Here is an 18,105-nt window from a genome sequence, read left to right on the forward strand (position 1 = left end):
GCCCCAGTCAGACTGGGGTTCTTTAGAAGTGGACACATGCAGTTACAACTCCGTGTGGACCGACAACATGGGTGGCTCCCTGGAACCCACCGGCGGTACATAAATATATCCCATTGCAGTGCCCAGCACAGCTGATGTAACGTCAGCTTTAATGCAGGTGGGCAAAAAATTAATTGGATTACACTGTAGGCGAGGGCCCAAAAAAATTGGTGTACCAACAGTACTAATGTACCTCAGAAAAATTGCCCATGCCCAACCAAGAGGGCAGGTGAAACCCATTAATCGCTTTGGTTAATGTGGCTTAATTTGTAACTAGGCCTGGAGGCAGCCCAGTTAAAATAAAAATTGGTTCAGGTGCAAGTTTCAACGCTTTAATGAGCATTGAAACGTATAAAAATTGTTTACAAAAATTATATGACTGAGCCTTGTGGGCCTAAGAAAAATTGCCCGTTCGGCGTGATTACGTCAGGTTTCAGGAGGAGGAGCAGGAGGAGGAGGATGAATAGAATACACAGATTGATGAAGCTAAAAGGTCCCCGTTTTTGATGGTGATAGAGAACGATGCTTCCATCTGCGGGTGCAGCCTACGTATTGCTTAGGTATCGCTGCTGTCCGCTGGTGGAGAAGAGAAGTCTGGGGAAATCCAGGCTTTGTTTATACGCTTATCCGTGATAATTCCCCCAGCCACACTAAACACCCTCTCTGACAAGACGCTAGCCGCAGGACAAGCAAGCACCTCCAGGGCATACAGCGCGAGTTCAGGCCACGTGTCCAGCATCGACACCCAGTAGTTGTAGGGGGCAGAGGCGTCACGGAGGACGGTCGTGCGATCGGCTACGTACTCCCTCACCATCCTTTTACAGTGCTCCCGCCGACTCAGCCTTGACTGGGGAGCGGTGACACAGTCTTGCTGGGGAGCCAGAAAGCTGTCAAAGGCCTTAGAGAGTGTTCCCCTGCCTGTGCTGTACATGCTGCCTGATCTCCGCGCCTCCCCTGCTACCTGGCCCTCGGAACTGCGCCTTCGGCCACTAGCGCTGTCGGATGGGAATTTTACCTTCAGCTTGTCCGCCAGGGTCCTGTGGTATAGCATCACTCTCGAACCCCTTTCCTCTTCGGGTATGAGAGTGCAAAGGTTCTCCTTATACTGTGGGTCGAGCAGTGTGTACACCCAGTAATCCGTAGTGGCCAGAATGCGTGTAACGCGAGGGTTACGAGAAAGGCATCCTAACATGAAGTCAGCCATGTGTGCCAGGGTACCAGTACGCAACACATGGCTGTCCTCACTAGGAAGATCACTTTCAGGATCCTCCTCCTCCTCCTCCTCCTCAGGCCATACATGCTGAAAGGATGACAGGCAAGCAGCATGGGTACCCTCAGCAGTGGGCCAAGCTGTCTCTTCCCCCTCCTCCTCATGCTCCTCCACCTCCTCCTCCTCCTCAACGCGCTGAGATATAGACAGGAGGGTGCTCTGACTATCCAGCAACATACTGTCTTCCCCTGCCTCCGTTTCCGAGCGCAAAGCGTCTGCCTTTATGCTTTGCAGGGAACTTCTCAAGAGGCATAGCAGAGGAATGGTGACGCTAATGATTGCAGCATCGCCGCTCACCATCTGGGTAGACTCCTCAAAGTTTCCAAGGACCTGGCAGATGTCTGCCAACTAGGCCCACTCTTCTGTAAAGAATTGAGGAGGCTGACTCCCACTGCGCCGCCCATGTTGGAGTTGGTATTCCACTATAGCTCTACGCTGCTCATAGAGCCTGGCCAACATGTGGAGCGTAGAGTTCCACTGTGTGGGCACGTCGCACAGCAGACGGTGCACTGGCAGATTAAACCGATGTTGCAGGGTCCGCAGGGTGGCAGCGTCCGTGTGGGACTTGCGGAAATGTGCGCAGAGCCGGCGCACCTTTCCGAGCAGGTCTGACAAGCATGGGTAGCTTTTCAGAAAGCGCTGAACCACCAAATTAAAGATGTGGGCCAGGCATGGCACGTGCGTGAGGCTGCCGAGCTGCAGAGCCGCCACCAGGTTACGGCCGTTGTCACACACGACCATGCCCGGTTGGAGGCTCAGCGGCGCAAGCCAGCGGTCGGTCTGCTCTGTCAGACCCTGCAGCAGTTCGTGGGCCGTGTGCCTCTTCTCTCCTAAGCTGAGTTGTTTCAGCACGGCCTGCTGACGCTTGCCCACCGCTGTGCTGCCACGCCGCACGATACCGACTGCTGGCGACGTGCTGCTGCTGACACATCTTGATTGCGAGACAAAGGTTGCGTAGGAGGAGGAGGAGGAGGGTGGTTTAGTGGAGGAAGCATACACCGCCGCAGATACCACCACCGAGCTGGGGCCCGCAATTCTGGGGGTGGGTAGGATGTGAGCGGTCCCAGGCTCTGACTCTGTCCCAGCCGCCACTAAATTCACCCAATGTGCCGTCAGGGAGATATAGTGGCCCTGCCCGCCTGTGCTTGTCCACGTGTCCGTTGTTAAGTGGACCTTGGCAGTAACCACGTTGGTGAGGGCACGTACAATGTTGCGTGAGACGTGGTCGTGCAGGGCTGGGACGGCACATCGGGAAAAGTAGTGGCGACTGGGAACTGAGTAGCGCGGGGCCGCCGCCCCCATCATACCTTTGAAAGCCTCCGTTTCAACAACCCTATACGGCAGCATCTCCAGGCTGATAAATTTGGCTATGTGCATGTTTAACGCTTGAGCGTGCGGGTGCGTGGCGGCGTACTTGCGCTTGCGCTCCAACACATGCGCTAGCGACGGCTGGACGGTGCGCTGAGAGACATTGGTGGATGGGGCCGAGGACAGCGGAGGTGAGGGTGTGGGTGCAGGCCAGGAGACGGTAGTGCCTGTGTCCTAAGAGGGGGGTTGGATCTCAGTGGCAGGTTGGGGCACAGGGGGAGAGGCAGCGGTGCAAACCGGAGGCGGTGAACGTCCTTCATCCCACCTTGTGGGGTGCTTGGCCATCATATGTCTGCGCATGCTGGTAGTGGTGAGGCTGGTGGTGGTGGCTCCCCGGCTGATCTTGGCGCGACAAAGGTTGCACACCACTGTTCGTCGGTCGTCTGCACTCTCAGTGAAAAACTGCCAGACCTTTGAGCACCTCGGCCTCTGCAGGGTGGCATGGCGCGAGGGGGCGCTTTGGGAAACAGTTGGTGGATTATTCAGTCTGGCCCTGCCTCTACCCCTGGCCACCGCACTGCCTCTTCCAACCTGCCCTGCTGCTGCACTTGCCTCCCCCTCTGAAGACCTGTCCTCAGTAGGCGTAGCAAACCAGGTGGGGTCAGTCACCTCATCGTCCTGCTGCTCTTCCTCCGAATCCTCTGTGCGCTCCTCCCTCGGACTTACTCCAATTACTACTACCTGAGTGATAGACAACTGTGTCTCATCGTCATCGTCCTCCTCACCCACTGAAAGCTCTTGAGACAGTTGCCAGAAGTCCCCAGCCTCATCCCCCGGACCCCGGGAACTTTCCAAAGGTTGGGCATCGGTCACGACAAACTCCTCCAGTGGGAGAGGATTCGGAACCATTGCTGCCCATTCTGGGCAGGGGCCCGAGAACAGTTCCTGGGAGTCTGCCTGCTCCTCAGAATGTGTCATTGTAATGGAGTGAGGAGGCTGGGAGGAAGGAGGAGCAGTAGCCAGAGGATTCAGAGTTGCAGCAGTGGACGGCGCAGAATTCTGGGTGGTCGATAGATTGCTGGATGCACTTTCTGCCATCCACGACAGGACCTGCTCACACTGCCCATTTTCTAATAAAGGTCTACCGCGTGGACCCATTATTTGTGAGATGAATGTGGGGACGCCAGAAACGTGCCTCTCTCCTAATCCCGCAGCAGTCGGCTGCGATACACCTGGATCAGGAGCTCGGCCTGTGCCCACACCCTGACTTGGGCCTCCGCGTCCTCGCCCGCGTCCACGTCCTCTAGGCCTACCCCTACCCCTCAGTATGGTGTAGTACCAGTAGTGCAGAAACAGAACGCTGTAATTAAATGTGCCGCTTATTGGCCTGACTTCGCTTACGGAACGCACAGCAGAGCCAGGAAAGAATTTTGCGCAAGCCTGCTGTAGCACTTAGCTGGCTGTGTATTAATTAGAACTACTACCCCCAGCAGAGACGCAGTACACTCAGGACGGTCACAGGCAGCCCAAATAGAATGTTATTTCCCAAATTTTTTGGGAAAAGCCCACTGCCTATATACACAGTATATCTCTTTCACTGTCCCTGGCTCACCAGTACTGGCCCTGGACTATGTAAAATTACTGCAGACTGTTTCCCTCTGGACAGGATGACAGCGGTGATGTGTAACGCACAGCAGAGCCAGGAAAGAATTTTGCGCAAGCCTGCTGTAACACTTAGCTGGCTGCGTATTAATTAGGACTACTACCCCCAGCAGAGACGCAGTACACTCAGGACGGTCACAGGCAGCCCAAATAGAATGTTTTTTCCCAAATTTTTTTGGAAAAGCCCACTGCCTATATACACAGTATATCTCTTTCACTGTCCCTGGCTCACCACTACTGGCCCTGGACTATGTAAAATTACTGCAGACTGTTTCCCTCTGGACAGGATGACAGCGGTGATGTGTAACGCACAGCAGAGCCAGGAAAGAATTTTGCGCAAGCCTGCTGTAACACTTAGCTGGCTGCGTATTAATTAGGACTACTACCCCCAGCAGAGACGCAGTACACTCAGGACGGTCATAGGCAGCCCAAATAGAATGTTTTTTCACAAACGTTTTTGGAAAAGCCCACTGTCTATATACACAGTATATCTCTTTCACTGTCCCTGCCTCACCACTACTGGCCCTGGACTATGTAAAATTACTGCAGACTGAGGACGCAATGCTCTGCACGGCCGATATACAAAAAAAAAAAAAAGTGCAACACTGCAAAAAGCAGCCTCAACAGTACTGCACACAGTCAGATGTGGCCCTAAGAAGGACCGTTGGGGTTCTTGAAGCCTAAAATCACTCCTAACACTCTCCCTATAGCAGCTCCACCATCAGCAGCACTTTCCCTGAGCTATGTCAGAATGCATCTGTGGCGAGCCGCGGGAGGGGCCGATTTATATACTCGGGTGACACCTGATCTCGCCAGCCACTCACTGCAGGGGGGTGGTATAGGGCTTGAACGTCGCAGGGGGAAGTTGTAATGCCTTCCCTGTCTTTCTATTGGCCAGAAAAGTGCGCTAACGTCTCAGAGATGAAAGTGAAAGTAACTCGAACATTGCGTGGTGCTCGCCTCTAGTAACAAGCATCTCGAACACGCTAATACTCGAACGAGTATCAAGCTCGGATGAGTACGTTCGCTCATCTCTAGTCAGAATCCTTTCCTCTAGTAAACGCAAAGAATCCCAGTCTGACGCTGGATGCAAGAGACAAAAGTGAGAAGATGAAATGTCAATTGCTTAATGGCATCAATTAAAAAAGACCTAAGAAAAGCTCATTTACATGCTAGAAACATGATTGTGGATTGTACTGTATAAGTGGTCTATGCCAAATACATTGGAGCACATGTAAAACAAATACAGCCATACAACTGAGACACAAAGATTAAATGAGACAGTCTGAATGTGACATGGGAAAAAGAAAAGAGGGGGAAAGAGACTGTGAAAGAGGGAGGGATAGAATGAATGTGAGAGGAGGAGGGAGCAGAAGAGAGCTCAATAGGGAAAGAGGGAGATGAAACAAGTACAGCAGCTTACACAGACGGTAAGGGAAAAATGTTTTATATACACATTATAGGCAATTCAACACTTGGTAGCCACAACAGATGTACACATGTCCATATGCCCACCAGAGAGTCATAAATTCTTCCACACTGGCTCATTTACATGTACATTGTGTCTGCATGCAGGTGCCTATGCACAAATCTAATTATCTAGGAGGGTACACATCTGTGCATGAGACGGAGGCATATTGTATTGATATACACATATATTAGCACTCAATCAGGAAGAGTGATACATTGACTAGGAGGTAAAAGAAAAATATGAATATATGATATTATTGTATATTTGTATGTTTCTCTTAAGTATTCATTCCTGTAATGTTATAGAGACTGCTCCTACAGGGAATGCATGTAAGCATATAAGTGACCTTTAAAAACAGTTCGTTTACTCTGATTACTTCTTTGTATAGCTGTAAAATCATGTGATAATCACTGTAGTTTATATGCTATGAAATGGTAACATTTACAGTGACATCTAGCATCCATTTATATAATAGGTTACACTAAGTAGTTGCCTTATTTATTTCTGCAGGATGGCACTTTGATAATATGACAAATTAAATTGTACACTTGTGTGTAAAAATAGTTACTTGTGTTATTGGAGAGAGTAATGCATTAATAAAGCTAAAGTAACCTTTCAACCTGTAGATAGCCATGCACAGTATGGAATTAGTAAGTGCAGCAGAGCTGAGTTTAACTTGATAGCACCATGTTTTATCTGTGGTCTTACTGTACAGAGGGATGTAGGTGAACCTAGAGAGTTATAAGCACAATGTATCATATATAGGAAACTGTTAGCTCTGCTACATCTGTGTGTGTTATAAAGTTGAATCTATGGTAACTGCTGGGATGACAGTGACTGCAGTCAAAGGGAAACAAAAATATATAAGGCTGCTTTCACACCTGCGTTAGGGTCAGTTCGGGGGTTTTGTCTCTCTGCTCTGTTTTTGGAGGAAAGAAACTGAAATAAAAAGCAAAAAGACTGATCCATTTATTTTCCCCATTGATTGCAATGGAGTTTCAAAGAACGGAGAGCAAATGGAGAGATTTCTGTTTGCTTTCATTCTGGCAGGTTTCTGGTTTTTGGGATGGAAAAATAATGCTGCAGACTGCAGTATTTTTCCATCCCAAAAAAACCCAAAAACCTAATAGAATGGAAGCAAACGCTGAAGGCTTTCGGTTTGCTTTCCGTTTTATTTCTCAATTGAGTAAAAAACAGATGAGGTTTTTTCAGATTTGTTTTCCCTTTGCTCTCCTCCTAAAATGAAACAAAATGAGGGGAACCTTTAACTGACCCTAATATCTTCATTTGTGGGCCTAAATATTTAGATTTCATGTTATTTAGTTTGTAGAATTGTTGTTTCACAAAAATGACACGTTTTGCAACAAGTGCTACATTTTATTCATAGTTGCTTAATGCATCAGGCTTGCCAACCTCTGCTCTTCGAAAGCATAACCAGGTGATATGTGTGAGTTTATGTGACACAGATGTCTTATCTCAGTAGGTTTTTCACAAAAATTAATTTCTATCCAGTGTATGATACATAGATAGATAATTTTATTTTTAAATGAGTGAATTAGGTAAATGACTAATACTCTATATTAGTTATTAAACTTTAATTTTTTTCATTCCTGTGTTCTCCATAGGGTGGTGAATGATTCAGAGCAATGTCTCAGGCATGGAATGGATCAGTCTCAACAGAACTGCCTCCTGGAGGAATCATTGTTCCCATAGTCTTTTCCTTGATATTCGCCCTGGGCACAGTAGGGAATGGTTTAGTTTTGGTTGTACTGCTGAGAAATGGCCAAACCAAGTACAACACCACAAACCTCTTCATTCTAAATCTGGGGGTTGCTGACTTATGCTTCATACTACTATGTGTCCCATTTCAAGCAACTATATATACCTTGGATGGATGGCTATTTGGGGCATTCCTCTGCAAAGCTGTTCACTTCTCCATATACTTGTCCATGTACGCCAGTAGTTTTACATTGGCTGCCGTCTCAGTTGACAGGTAAAGAAAAAGTCCAGTCTAATTATTGCCTAGAAAGTTTCTTTCAGCAACTCTAACTGATCAATCTCCAAACACCATCTCCTTTGTTCCTTTCATCTGTCTTACCGTATCCTTGCTCTCAGAACTTGCCCCTCTCTTCCACCTCTTGACCTTCCTTGGCCATTGCTTCCCCAGTTATGTCTATGTATAGTTGTCATGGTGTTTTCAGCAATCAATAGATTGTCCCTCTCAACTAAAAGAGCTCGGCAAGACCCTGTCTATTCCATACTCCCTGATTCACATATTCTTTTTTTTTGGTTACTCTGTTGTTTCATTTTCTTCCTTGTATTTCTTTTCCTCCTCCGCTTTTTCCCAGAAGTAATATATTACTAGAGAGTACATTTAGTGATGAAGTACCTTTGATTTCCTATAGAAAGTCTCTCTGGAATATATTGTGTCATAAACTCACTTTCCTAATCACATCCTTTAAATTTCCATAACCTTATTCTATTCCTGTTTTCTGTGTAAATTCACTGTCTATCAATGTCAGTAATTGAATCTTAGTAAAGGTCATGTTATTTTAAATTATACAGAAACATGAATAATTGCAGCACAAAAACATTAAATACTGTAATAAAATGCTTATAGCCATGTTATCATTATACTGTAGGAGCGAATGACTTTATTTCATAATTGATCTTCAGCCAAACAGACCAATACTTGTTCATTAGACTTAAAGAGGGAATCTGTCACATTGAACCTACAGTCCAATCTATGGGTAGCATTTTAAAGAGCAGGAGGCGCTGAGTAGATTAATAAATCAATTTGTTGGAAAAGATTTAATAGAACTTGTATTGAATTTATTTTTATCCCTGCACTTTTTATGCTTAGGAGTCCAGTGGCTGGCCTAAATAGTGTGTGATAGCCTTCCCCATATGACTGTGCATATAGAAATTGCTGTCAATTACTGATAGGTCCACCCACTGGACTCTTAAGCATAAGAAGTCCAAGGATAAAAATAAATGAAATACAAGTTATACTGAATCTTTTCCCACAAATCTATATATCAATCTACTCTGCGCCTCCTGCTCTATAACATGCTACCCACAGATTGGACTGTAATTTCAATGTGACAGGTTCCCTTTAAAGGTATTTGAAGTTTGAAGGGGGAATAATCACAGATGCATTTATTTTTTTTATTATGAATCCTGCTAAAAAACAATGTGTGTGAACTTTCACTAGTAATTTTGCTCTATCTGTGCAGGTCATGCATTATAGTTTACAGCATCAGCCACATGTGTAGACACAGGAATTTATCATGTCTGTGTCCCAGCATGCACAGTGTCAGACGCTTCCTTGGGTGCAATAGGTTGTGTGGGCACAGCTGTAAGATACAGGTGGGATGGTATGTGATGGCGTGGTGCAGGGGCGTAGCTAGAGGCTCATGGGCCCAGGTGCAAAAGTTTAGCTTGGGGGCCCCCTTCCAGAATTCTCCAACCCCCACTCCACTTTACGGCTACTCCTTGTACATCACTTTTAGCTACATTACTGTTTTTTTTTTAATGGATCATTAGTAGAGATGAGCGAGCACCCAAATGCTCGGGTCCTCGTTATTCGAGTTGAGCTTTTCGTAAAATTCGAGAGCTCTACTCGAGTAACGCACCCCATTGACTACAATGGGAGACTCGAGCATTTTTGTATGGGTTCGCCGGGTGCCAAGCTTTTTTTTTTTGGTGCGCGTCTGTTCTCTCTCCTTCTCCCTCCTTCTCCCTCTCGCTCCCAGCCAGCCAAAAAAATTGCCGTTGACGTGCGCAGCGTCGCAGCGGGGAGGGGCCAAAACTGACATCACAGTGGGGAGGGGCAAAAAACTGGGGCGGGGTCGAACACAGCGTGATGCTCGCTCAAGTAGTGAGCATCATCGAGTATACTAATACTCGAACGAGCATCAAGCTCGAAAGAGTACGTTCGCTCAACTCTAATCATTAGGGTTGAGCTAACCTCGTTCTCCTTCCCCCCCACACCCCATCACATAGGGTCCCCCTAGTTCTCTCCCTCCCATCACACAGGGTCCCCCTTGTTCTCCCCCCCATCACACAGGATCCCCCTTGTTCTCTCCCCCCATCACACAGGGTCCCCCTCGTTCTCCTCCCCCATCACACAGGGTCCCCCCTCATTCTCCTCCCCCATCACACAGGGTCCCCCTCGTTCTCCTCCCCCATCACACAGGGTCCCCCTCGTTCTCCTCCCCCATCACACAAGGTCCCCCTCATTCTCCTCCCCCATCACACAGGGTCCCCCTCATTCTCCTCCCCCATCACACAGGGTCCCCCTCCCCCCCATCACACAGGGTCCCCCTCGTTCTCCTCCCCGATCACACAGGGTCCCCTTCATTCTCCTCCCCCATCACACAGGGTCCCCCTCATTCTCCTCCCCCATCACACAGGGTCCCCCTCCTTTCCCCCCCATCACACAGGGTCCCCCTCTTCCCTCCCCCTCATCATACAGGGTCCCCCTCTTCCCTCCCCCTCATCATACAGGGTCCCCCTCTTCCCCCCCATCACACAGGGCCCCCCTCTTCCCCCCCATCACACAGGATCCCCCTCGTCCCCCCCATCACACAGGATCCCCCTCGTTCTCCCCCCTCCATCACACAGGATCCCCCCCTTCCCTCCCCCATCACACAGGGTCCCCCTCGTTCTCTCCCCCCTCCCCCCACCATCACACAGGGTCCCTCTCATTCTCTCCGCCCTCCCCCTCATCACACAGGTCCCGCTCACTGACCGCTGTTACTTTCACTAAGGTCTCTGCGCGGGCCGGCAGCTTCTCCTGCACCCTGGCCCTTTCTCCTGGACCTCCGCTCAGACTCCTCCCCTACCTGGTTCTGCACTGAGATCATCAGAGGGGAGGAGTCTGAGCGGAGGTCCGGAAGGAAGCGCCGGAGTGCAGAAGAAGCTGCCGGCCTGCGCAGAGACCTTAGTGAAAGTAATGCGGTCAGTGTGTGGAAAGGAGGCCTCCTGGGCCCCCGGGGGTTCAGGGGCCGGGTCGCAATCGCAACCCCAGCAACTCCTATATATATGTCTATGGCGTGGAGGTAACCAGCCAAAGGAAGTTTCTTACAGTAAAAAAAAACTTTTAATAAAACGAGATTAATAACATTTCATCACTCCACAGGAAAGCTCAGTTCTTAAACGTTGCATGACATTCTATGATAGAGTCTAATGTGGCTCTTCATAGAAGAGCACAATATTTAAATGTTACATTTCACTACTTGATTTTTAACACAGAACAAATGGTAAATTAAGCAAATTGTTCTTCTAGCAATAAATTCTACTTAACTGTATAACTGTAATTGTCCTTCAAGTAAATAACTTTTTCTCATCTATTTACCAGTACCCAGGGTACTGTTGGATGAACAGTCCAAAGTAGTGTCAACAACACAGCCTGTGGCCCTAAAGGATATATCTTTCATCAGTTTGATGACCAGAGCATTTCCAAGTCAACAGTCTTCATGACTTCTTCTCTTTTGGGTACTTTGCCCTTAATATCACAGTCATAGTTGCAGAGTCCTGCCATCACACTCTCTGCAGGCAAAGTCTCACAGTGTTTCTTTTGTTGGTTTATGACCAGAGTAATCTCAACTCAACAGTCTCTCCGTTGTTGGCCATTCTGTCTGTGTCTCAAGATGCCTTTTGACTGTTCAGCAGTGGGAATTCATGATTTTTCTCAATTTTTACAGTTGTCTCTCTGGTTCAACTCAGTCAACTTTCTTTTCCACTGCATTTCTTTTTTTTGCCTGTCAGATCTCCTTTGCTTGTACACACAGATGCTGACTTGCATCCAGTCTTCCATACAGGATCACTTATCATTTGAGTACTGGCTCTCCGCATTTGTCTTCAGTTTCACTTCACTTGACAGCAGCTTGTCTCTCGTTATCTCTCCTAGTGCCTACGTAGGCATGCACACACCAACTACCAGCTACAACAACCCTTTTTCTTGCATTAGAGAATTCGCCAACTTGCACCTGCTGGCCCACGGCAAATCTTTTCCTATCGTGCAAGATTTCTATCTTCTCTCTGCTCACTCTCAATCTACAATGCATGGGAACATGCAACGTCTGTTACTTCCTGTAACTCACTTCTCTTGTGGGTTTTCTGCATAGTGCCCACTGTCTCGTAGTGTCCAGGCATTGGTGGGAGGGAGTCTTTCTCTCCTCCCAATTGCACATGCTATCTTTTACCCTGGTCTGCTGGCCCACATCGTTGAAGTCTTGTGCTATATCACACAATGTCTTCATAAAATGGTGGCATCTGCTTATATAGTCCCCCTCTGTCTCACTCTGTGTGTCATAGTGGGCAAAGCTTATCCCACGTCACTATTTCCTAATGCAGGGATGAATTTTCAGGGCGGTGATGCACTAGCCATATCACAACCTGCGACATCAAGGACGTGGGGCTTCCATCAGGGACTCGATGCACATCTTCCTTACTGATGCATGCTTCCTCTTCCTCTACCATATCAGTGACAGAGAGTAGGGCTGGTTGCCTGAAGTGGTTTGATAGAGCAGCTTGTCCAATTAAACTTCAGCGGAAGAAGACAAAAAGGGGTTGTTCTGTTGAGAGAACCCGTTTAAGTGCATCTTAAACTTTGTTTTGCAGAACATATCATCAGTAAGGTCAGGACAGAGAAGCAGACTGAGGATGGAGTAGTCATATGTACAGTATGTCACATGGCTGCTTCCCTGCTCAGCTGTACATGCATGTATTTTCCCTTGAGAGAGGGGAATAAGTTGCTACCATTTGAGAATGAAGGAGCAGTGCTGTATGTACCCCCATACAAATTTTACTACAGCGATCTGGTCCCACAAATTTTGGCAGGACCAGATGACTCTTGAATGTGCATGGAGACCTATTGACCTTTCCCCTGAGAGATGATGGGGGAAAGAAGAATCGGTGCATTGAATTTCAATGCCTGATCTCTTTGTTCCGCCTGGAGAAAACATAGTAACATAGTATGTAAGGCCAAATAAAGACAATGTCCATCTAGTCCAGCCTGTTTATCCTCCTATGTTGTTGATCCAGAGGAAGGCAAAAAACCACAAGAGGCAGGAGCCAATTAGCTCATTGGGGGGGGGGGGGGGGGGGGAATTCCTTCCTGACCCCCTAATGGCAATCAGACTAATCCCTGGATCAACCTCTAATAGTTCCTACCTGCCTATATACCTGGATTAACAATTAACCTAAGATTTATATCCTGTAGTATCCTTTACCTCTAGAAAGACATCAAGTCCCCTTTTAAACTCCTCTATGGATTTTACCATCACCACATCCTCAGGCAGAGAGTTCCACAGTGTAACTGCTCTTACAGTAAAGAACTCTTTTCTGTGTTGGCGATGAAACCTGCTTTCTTCTAGACGTAGCTAGAACTTGTTGCGTCGGGGGGACTGAAACTAGAATTTTTCGCGAGGGAGGGCTGTCATTATAACTTGTCGTGTCAGGGGGTGGGGGACTGTCACGAGAACTTGTTGCATGGGGGGGCTGTCATTATAACTTGTCGTACGGGGATGTGGGATGGGTTGGATCTGTCACTATAATTTGTCGTGTAGGGGGGTTGTCACTATAACTTGTCGTATGTGGGGTGAGGGTGAGGGGCTGTCGCTTGGGGGTCTGTCACTATAACTTGTCGCAGGGTGAGGGTTGAGAGGGGCTGTCACTAGCACTTATCGTGCCAGGGGGGTGTAGGAGGGGGGCTGTCACTAGAACTTGACACGCTAAGGGGTGGGCTGTCACTAGAACTTGTCATGCCGGGAGGGGGGAGGGGGGCTGTCACTAAAACTTGTTGTGCTGGGGGTGGGGGGCTGTCACTAAAACTTGTTTGCTGGAGGGGATGGGGAAGAGGGGTCTGTCACTATAACTTGTCGCACAGGGGGGTGGGGGGCTGTCACTATAACTTGTCATACGGTGGTCGGGGGCTATCACTATAACTTGTCACACGGAGGGTGGGGTGAGGGGGGCTGTCACTAAAACTTGTTATGCCGGGGGCTTGGGGGAAGAGAGGTGGGCTGTCACTAGAACTTGTCGCGATGGGGGGAGGGGGGCTGTCACTAGAACTTGTCCCACTGGTGGTGGTGTGGAAGGAGGGCTGTCACTAGAACTTGTCGCTCCGGGTGGGTGGGAGTAGAGGTGGCTGTCACTAGAACTCATTGCATCGGGGGGTTGGATGGGGGGGCTATCACTAGAACTTTTCACACTGGGGGGTTGGGTAAAGGGGGGCTGTCACTATAATTTGTGGTGGTGGGGGTGGAGTGGGCTGTCACTATAACTTGTCGCATGGGGGGGCTGTTACTATAACTTGTGGTGGCAGGGGTGGGCTGTCACTATAACTTGTTGCACGGGAGGGAGTGGGGGGGGTTGTTACTAGAGATTGTCACACGGCGGGGGGGGGGGGGTTGGGGGAGGGGACTGTCACTAGAACTTGTCATGTTGGGGGAAGGGTTGTCACTATAACTTGTCGGGACGGGGGCTGTCACTAGAACTTATCGCACCAGGGGTAAAGGTTATGGGGGGGCTGTCACTATAACTTGTCGCAGCGGGGATGGGGGGGGCTGTTACTAGAACTTGTCGTGCTGGGGTGGTGGGAGGAGGGGGGCTATCACTAGAACTTGTCGTGATGAGGGTGGGGGGGGGAGGGGGGCTGTCACCAGAACTTGCTGCGCTGGGGGATGAGGGGGAGCTTTCGCTAGAACTTGTCGTGCTGTGCGGGGTAAGGGGGGTGGCTGCCACTAGAACTTGTCGCATAAAGGGATTGGGGGGAGCTGTCACTATAACTTGTCGCAGTGGGGGTGGGCTGTCACTATAACTTGTCGCAGTGGGGGTGGGCTGTCACTATAACTTGTCGCACAGGTTGGTGTGAAGGGAGGGGCTGCCACTAGAACTTGTCACACCAGGGATGGGGAGGGGGGCTGTCAATAGCACTTGTCGCATTGGGGCGGTGGGTGGCAGGAGTGGGGGACTGTCACTAGAACTTGTCGCGCTGAGTGAAGGGCTGTCACTAGAACTTGTCGCACGGGTGGTGGGGGGAGGGAGGGCTGTCACAAGAACTTTTCACACGAGGGGGAGGCTGTCACTATAACGTGTCGCGTCGGGCTGTCACTGTTTGATTTTGGGTGCAGTTTTGGGGTGTGGTTTGGGTGTGGTTTTGTGTGCGGTTCTGGGTACAGTTTGGGTGCGGACAAATGGATAGATGGATGGATAGATGGACAGACACAGAGACAAATGCATGAATGGATGAATGGATGGATTGAGGGAAGGATTGATGAACGGACGAATAAACAACTGGATGGAAGGATGGATGAACAACGGACAAATGGATGGATTGACGGAGAAATGGATGCATGGTTTTTACTTTTTTTTTCTTTACTGCTGCTAATGCTGCCCATTCATTGCAATGGTTGAGGAGTTCAATGGAGGTGGGCGGGGCAAGGACACTGCCAATGAGTGCAATGGAGGCAGGCGCTGAGCGGGGATCGGAGAGATTGTTTTTTTTTGTTCTCCTGTCATCGGGAGCGCGCACACCTAGGGGAGAGGTGCAGGGCATTGTGGGAAGGCAGGACAACGGTGCCATCTTTGAAAGCTGCTTACAGCATCAGATTACAAAGCGAGAAAAAGACATTATAGCTCATCTGTATGCCGTGTTGAGCCCATATATGCTGTGTGTTACAATGCTTCATGAAAGGAAAGCATTACTGTTATAGAAAAATGTCACCTTGCGTGGCCCGACAACCCTTTCAAATTAGCTGTCCAGTCCTGCTGAAATCTGCAGGCTGCATCTAATGTGTATGGGCAGCTTTGGATACTAGAAGAATCTGAAAGTAGAACAAAGAAATTTGAGATACGTGACATTGCTAACAGTGCTGTTACTTCAAAATACTATAGACTGTTTTATGACTTTAGTCTATAGTGTACATGCCATGTGTGTCCCATAGTACACTGCTGTGTTCTGTAGAAGCATCAGGAAATTTGCAGCTCCCCTGGCTGTTGCTGCTCTACTTTTGGATAATATTTCACTGTGAATACAAATTTTCATTCACAACGCAATTGACAAACCACTTGAAACCACTTGTGAACTTTTAGTCATTGTTTGCGCATTACCTTTTGCAGGAACATTTGAAATACTCTGATGAACGTATACTCCAGATATACAAAATTGCATACCTTCACAATTCATATGCCCACCACTGACTCCCATTAAAAAAACTATATTCTGCATTCTGTCTATTTCTTTTTACATATTTTCAGTAGACTAATAGACTATATAACAACATATACCGGCCAAATGATAGTCTATGGCTATGTTAGATGAATATGTCAGGAGAATTTCCTTGCTTTATATGCTGATTATAATGTTTAAATAAAATGTGAAACATGCCATATAAATTAATGGACATTTTTTCCATTAGCAATCTTTAGTTATTTCCAAATACAGCAGAGACATAACTACTGTATATTAAGCACAGAAGAAATATATGTAACAGGCAACCCAGAACCCTTCCCTCCTAACTGTACTTGGAAGAGAAGCTTAGAATAATCAGTGGGATAGTGTATTTTCTCTGAAATGAGCAATTTATTCACAAAGTGGATCCAGTTTTCACAGAAGGCGAATTACAGGATTTCCACTATAGAGTAATAGCCCTCCTAGCAAACCCTTGACGACTATTTTTTTTTTCTCAACCTGTACTTCGTTTGCTATATTACCTGTTAGTCAGGAATCATAGCTGGTCTTTACATGCTACTTTCATGACTGAAGTATGATATTCAGGAGTACATTGGTAATGCACCAATGACCCATTCAACACTTCTGAGGCCTCAGTTCATAACTAACATTAGAATGGAGTCTGATCTACATGGGAGGAAAGGGGAACATCTTAAGACTTGATTTGTACTTGAACAATCCAGTCATTTATAAAACTGGTATACCAGCACTGGCCCCCATGGATGTTTACGTGTCCTGGGGGAAGTGCTTGTGTGCTCTCATTAGGTTGAAAGCCATGTTGATGGTAATGTATTCTGCCGGTAAGGCCACCCAGACTGGTTTAATCCAAGGAGCCAGACTAAGTGTATTCACCCAGATGATGGGCATGCTGGGCTAGCCCATCCTGGTTGACAACCAGCCTAAGAGAAGGACAACACTGATATAAAAATCTATAACCCGGGGACCCCACTGTCATTGTCCTAGGCCATGACAGATGAACCTCAGGTGTAAAGAATGTGGTCTATACTTTATCTAAAATTCCTACTGTGCAGGCTTGCAAGGCATGTACATGTCTGCAATTAACATTAAAGTCCTATAGCAATGGGAAAGGGCCAGAAATGGCAGATGGAAGATGCAGTTCCAGTTCTCCATAAAGACTGTTCAGGCGTTGACAACATCACTCAGCAGCAGCCCTGTTCAGGGTTCACCTCTGCTTGCTCCATATGGAGTGGGGCCTAGAAAAGGTGGCTTAACCAAAACTTGTTTTCAATCCCCCAATTGGCTGTCCACCGTCAATGGGCATCTTTAAAATGTGGTTAAATGACAAAAGGAAAATCAGTATGCATACCTACCCTCAACAGGTGAATCAGGACTGACACTTGAACATTAGAACCATTCTCGACTCAAGACCGTTTAAAAAAAAAATGCAATTGTATTAGATGCAGCCAGTCACCTAATCACTTACAGTAAGCACATGACACAACATTAATAAAAGCAAACTTATACAATAAAATCCATCAATTAGTACACAAAAAGCAACAAACAAGCAGATAAAGGAATTGTTAAGAATTTCAAAACCTATTTGCAAATGCAAATTCTATTGGCTCCTTTCTTAAGACAATTGCAGAAAGGAGTGCAACAGAATAAAAAACAATAAACAGCACACATTATAATAACTAAAGTATGTATTAAAATCAGATTTCAACATGCTTAGAAGAATGACTTAATAAATCCAATTTTAAATAATGGTTAAAAAACAGTATAGACTATGATTACTAATAAGCTTAGTAATGATAAAAATATTAATAGTGATGAAGTAAAAACAATAAACAAATGAATTAATATTAAGCAATTAGTTTCAAAGCATTCATTCAGTTCTTTTAGAACTAGAGGACTCAATCTAAAGATCCAATATGCCTCACGCTGTTTCAATTGTTGAAACCTGTTGGAAAAACTAGAATAAATCTGCTCTATAGGGGTAATAGACAATCAACTGGAGTCAGAGTTATGTAGAAGTGAAAAGTGTCGGGAAACACTGCGAAAAGCAAATTGGTTAGCTATATCAGCTCTGGGCTTCTTTAATTGACTACACTGGGACTGTATAGTCCTCCTACATATTGAACAGTGCAAGGACAT

At 47.2% G+C, this 18,105-nt stretch overlaps 1 protein-coding gene across 1 annotated transcript in view; it reads left to right on the forward strand.

Moving 5' to 3' along the window:
• The first annotated feature begins 7,396 nt into the window (after positions 1-7,396).
• The window catches only part of LOC136620189 (galanin receptor 2b-like), a 33,267-nt gene continuing 22,558 nt past the window's right edge, over positions 7,397-18,105 (forward strand). The window contains exon 1 of the mRNA XM_066594896.1: positions 7,397-7,743. Within this exon, the coding sequence (XP_066450993.1) occupies positions 7,397-7,743 (347 nt within the window). The remainder of the gene's footprint in view (positions 7,744-18,105) is intronic.

The sequence above is a fragment of the Eleutherodactylus coqui genome, chromosome 3, assembly GCF_035609145.1.
Source record: "Eleutherodactylus coqui strain aEleCoq1 chromosome 3, aEleCoq1.hap1, whole genome shotgun sequence".
Classification (NCBI taxonomy): domain Eukaryota; kingdom Metazoa; phylum Chordata; class Amphibia; order Anura; family Eleutherodactylidae; genus Eleutherodactylus; species Eleutherodactylus coqui.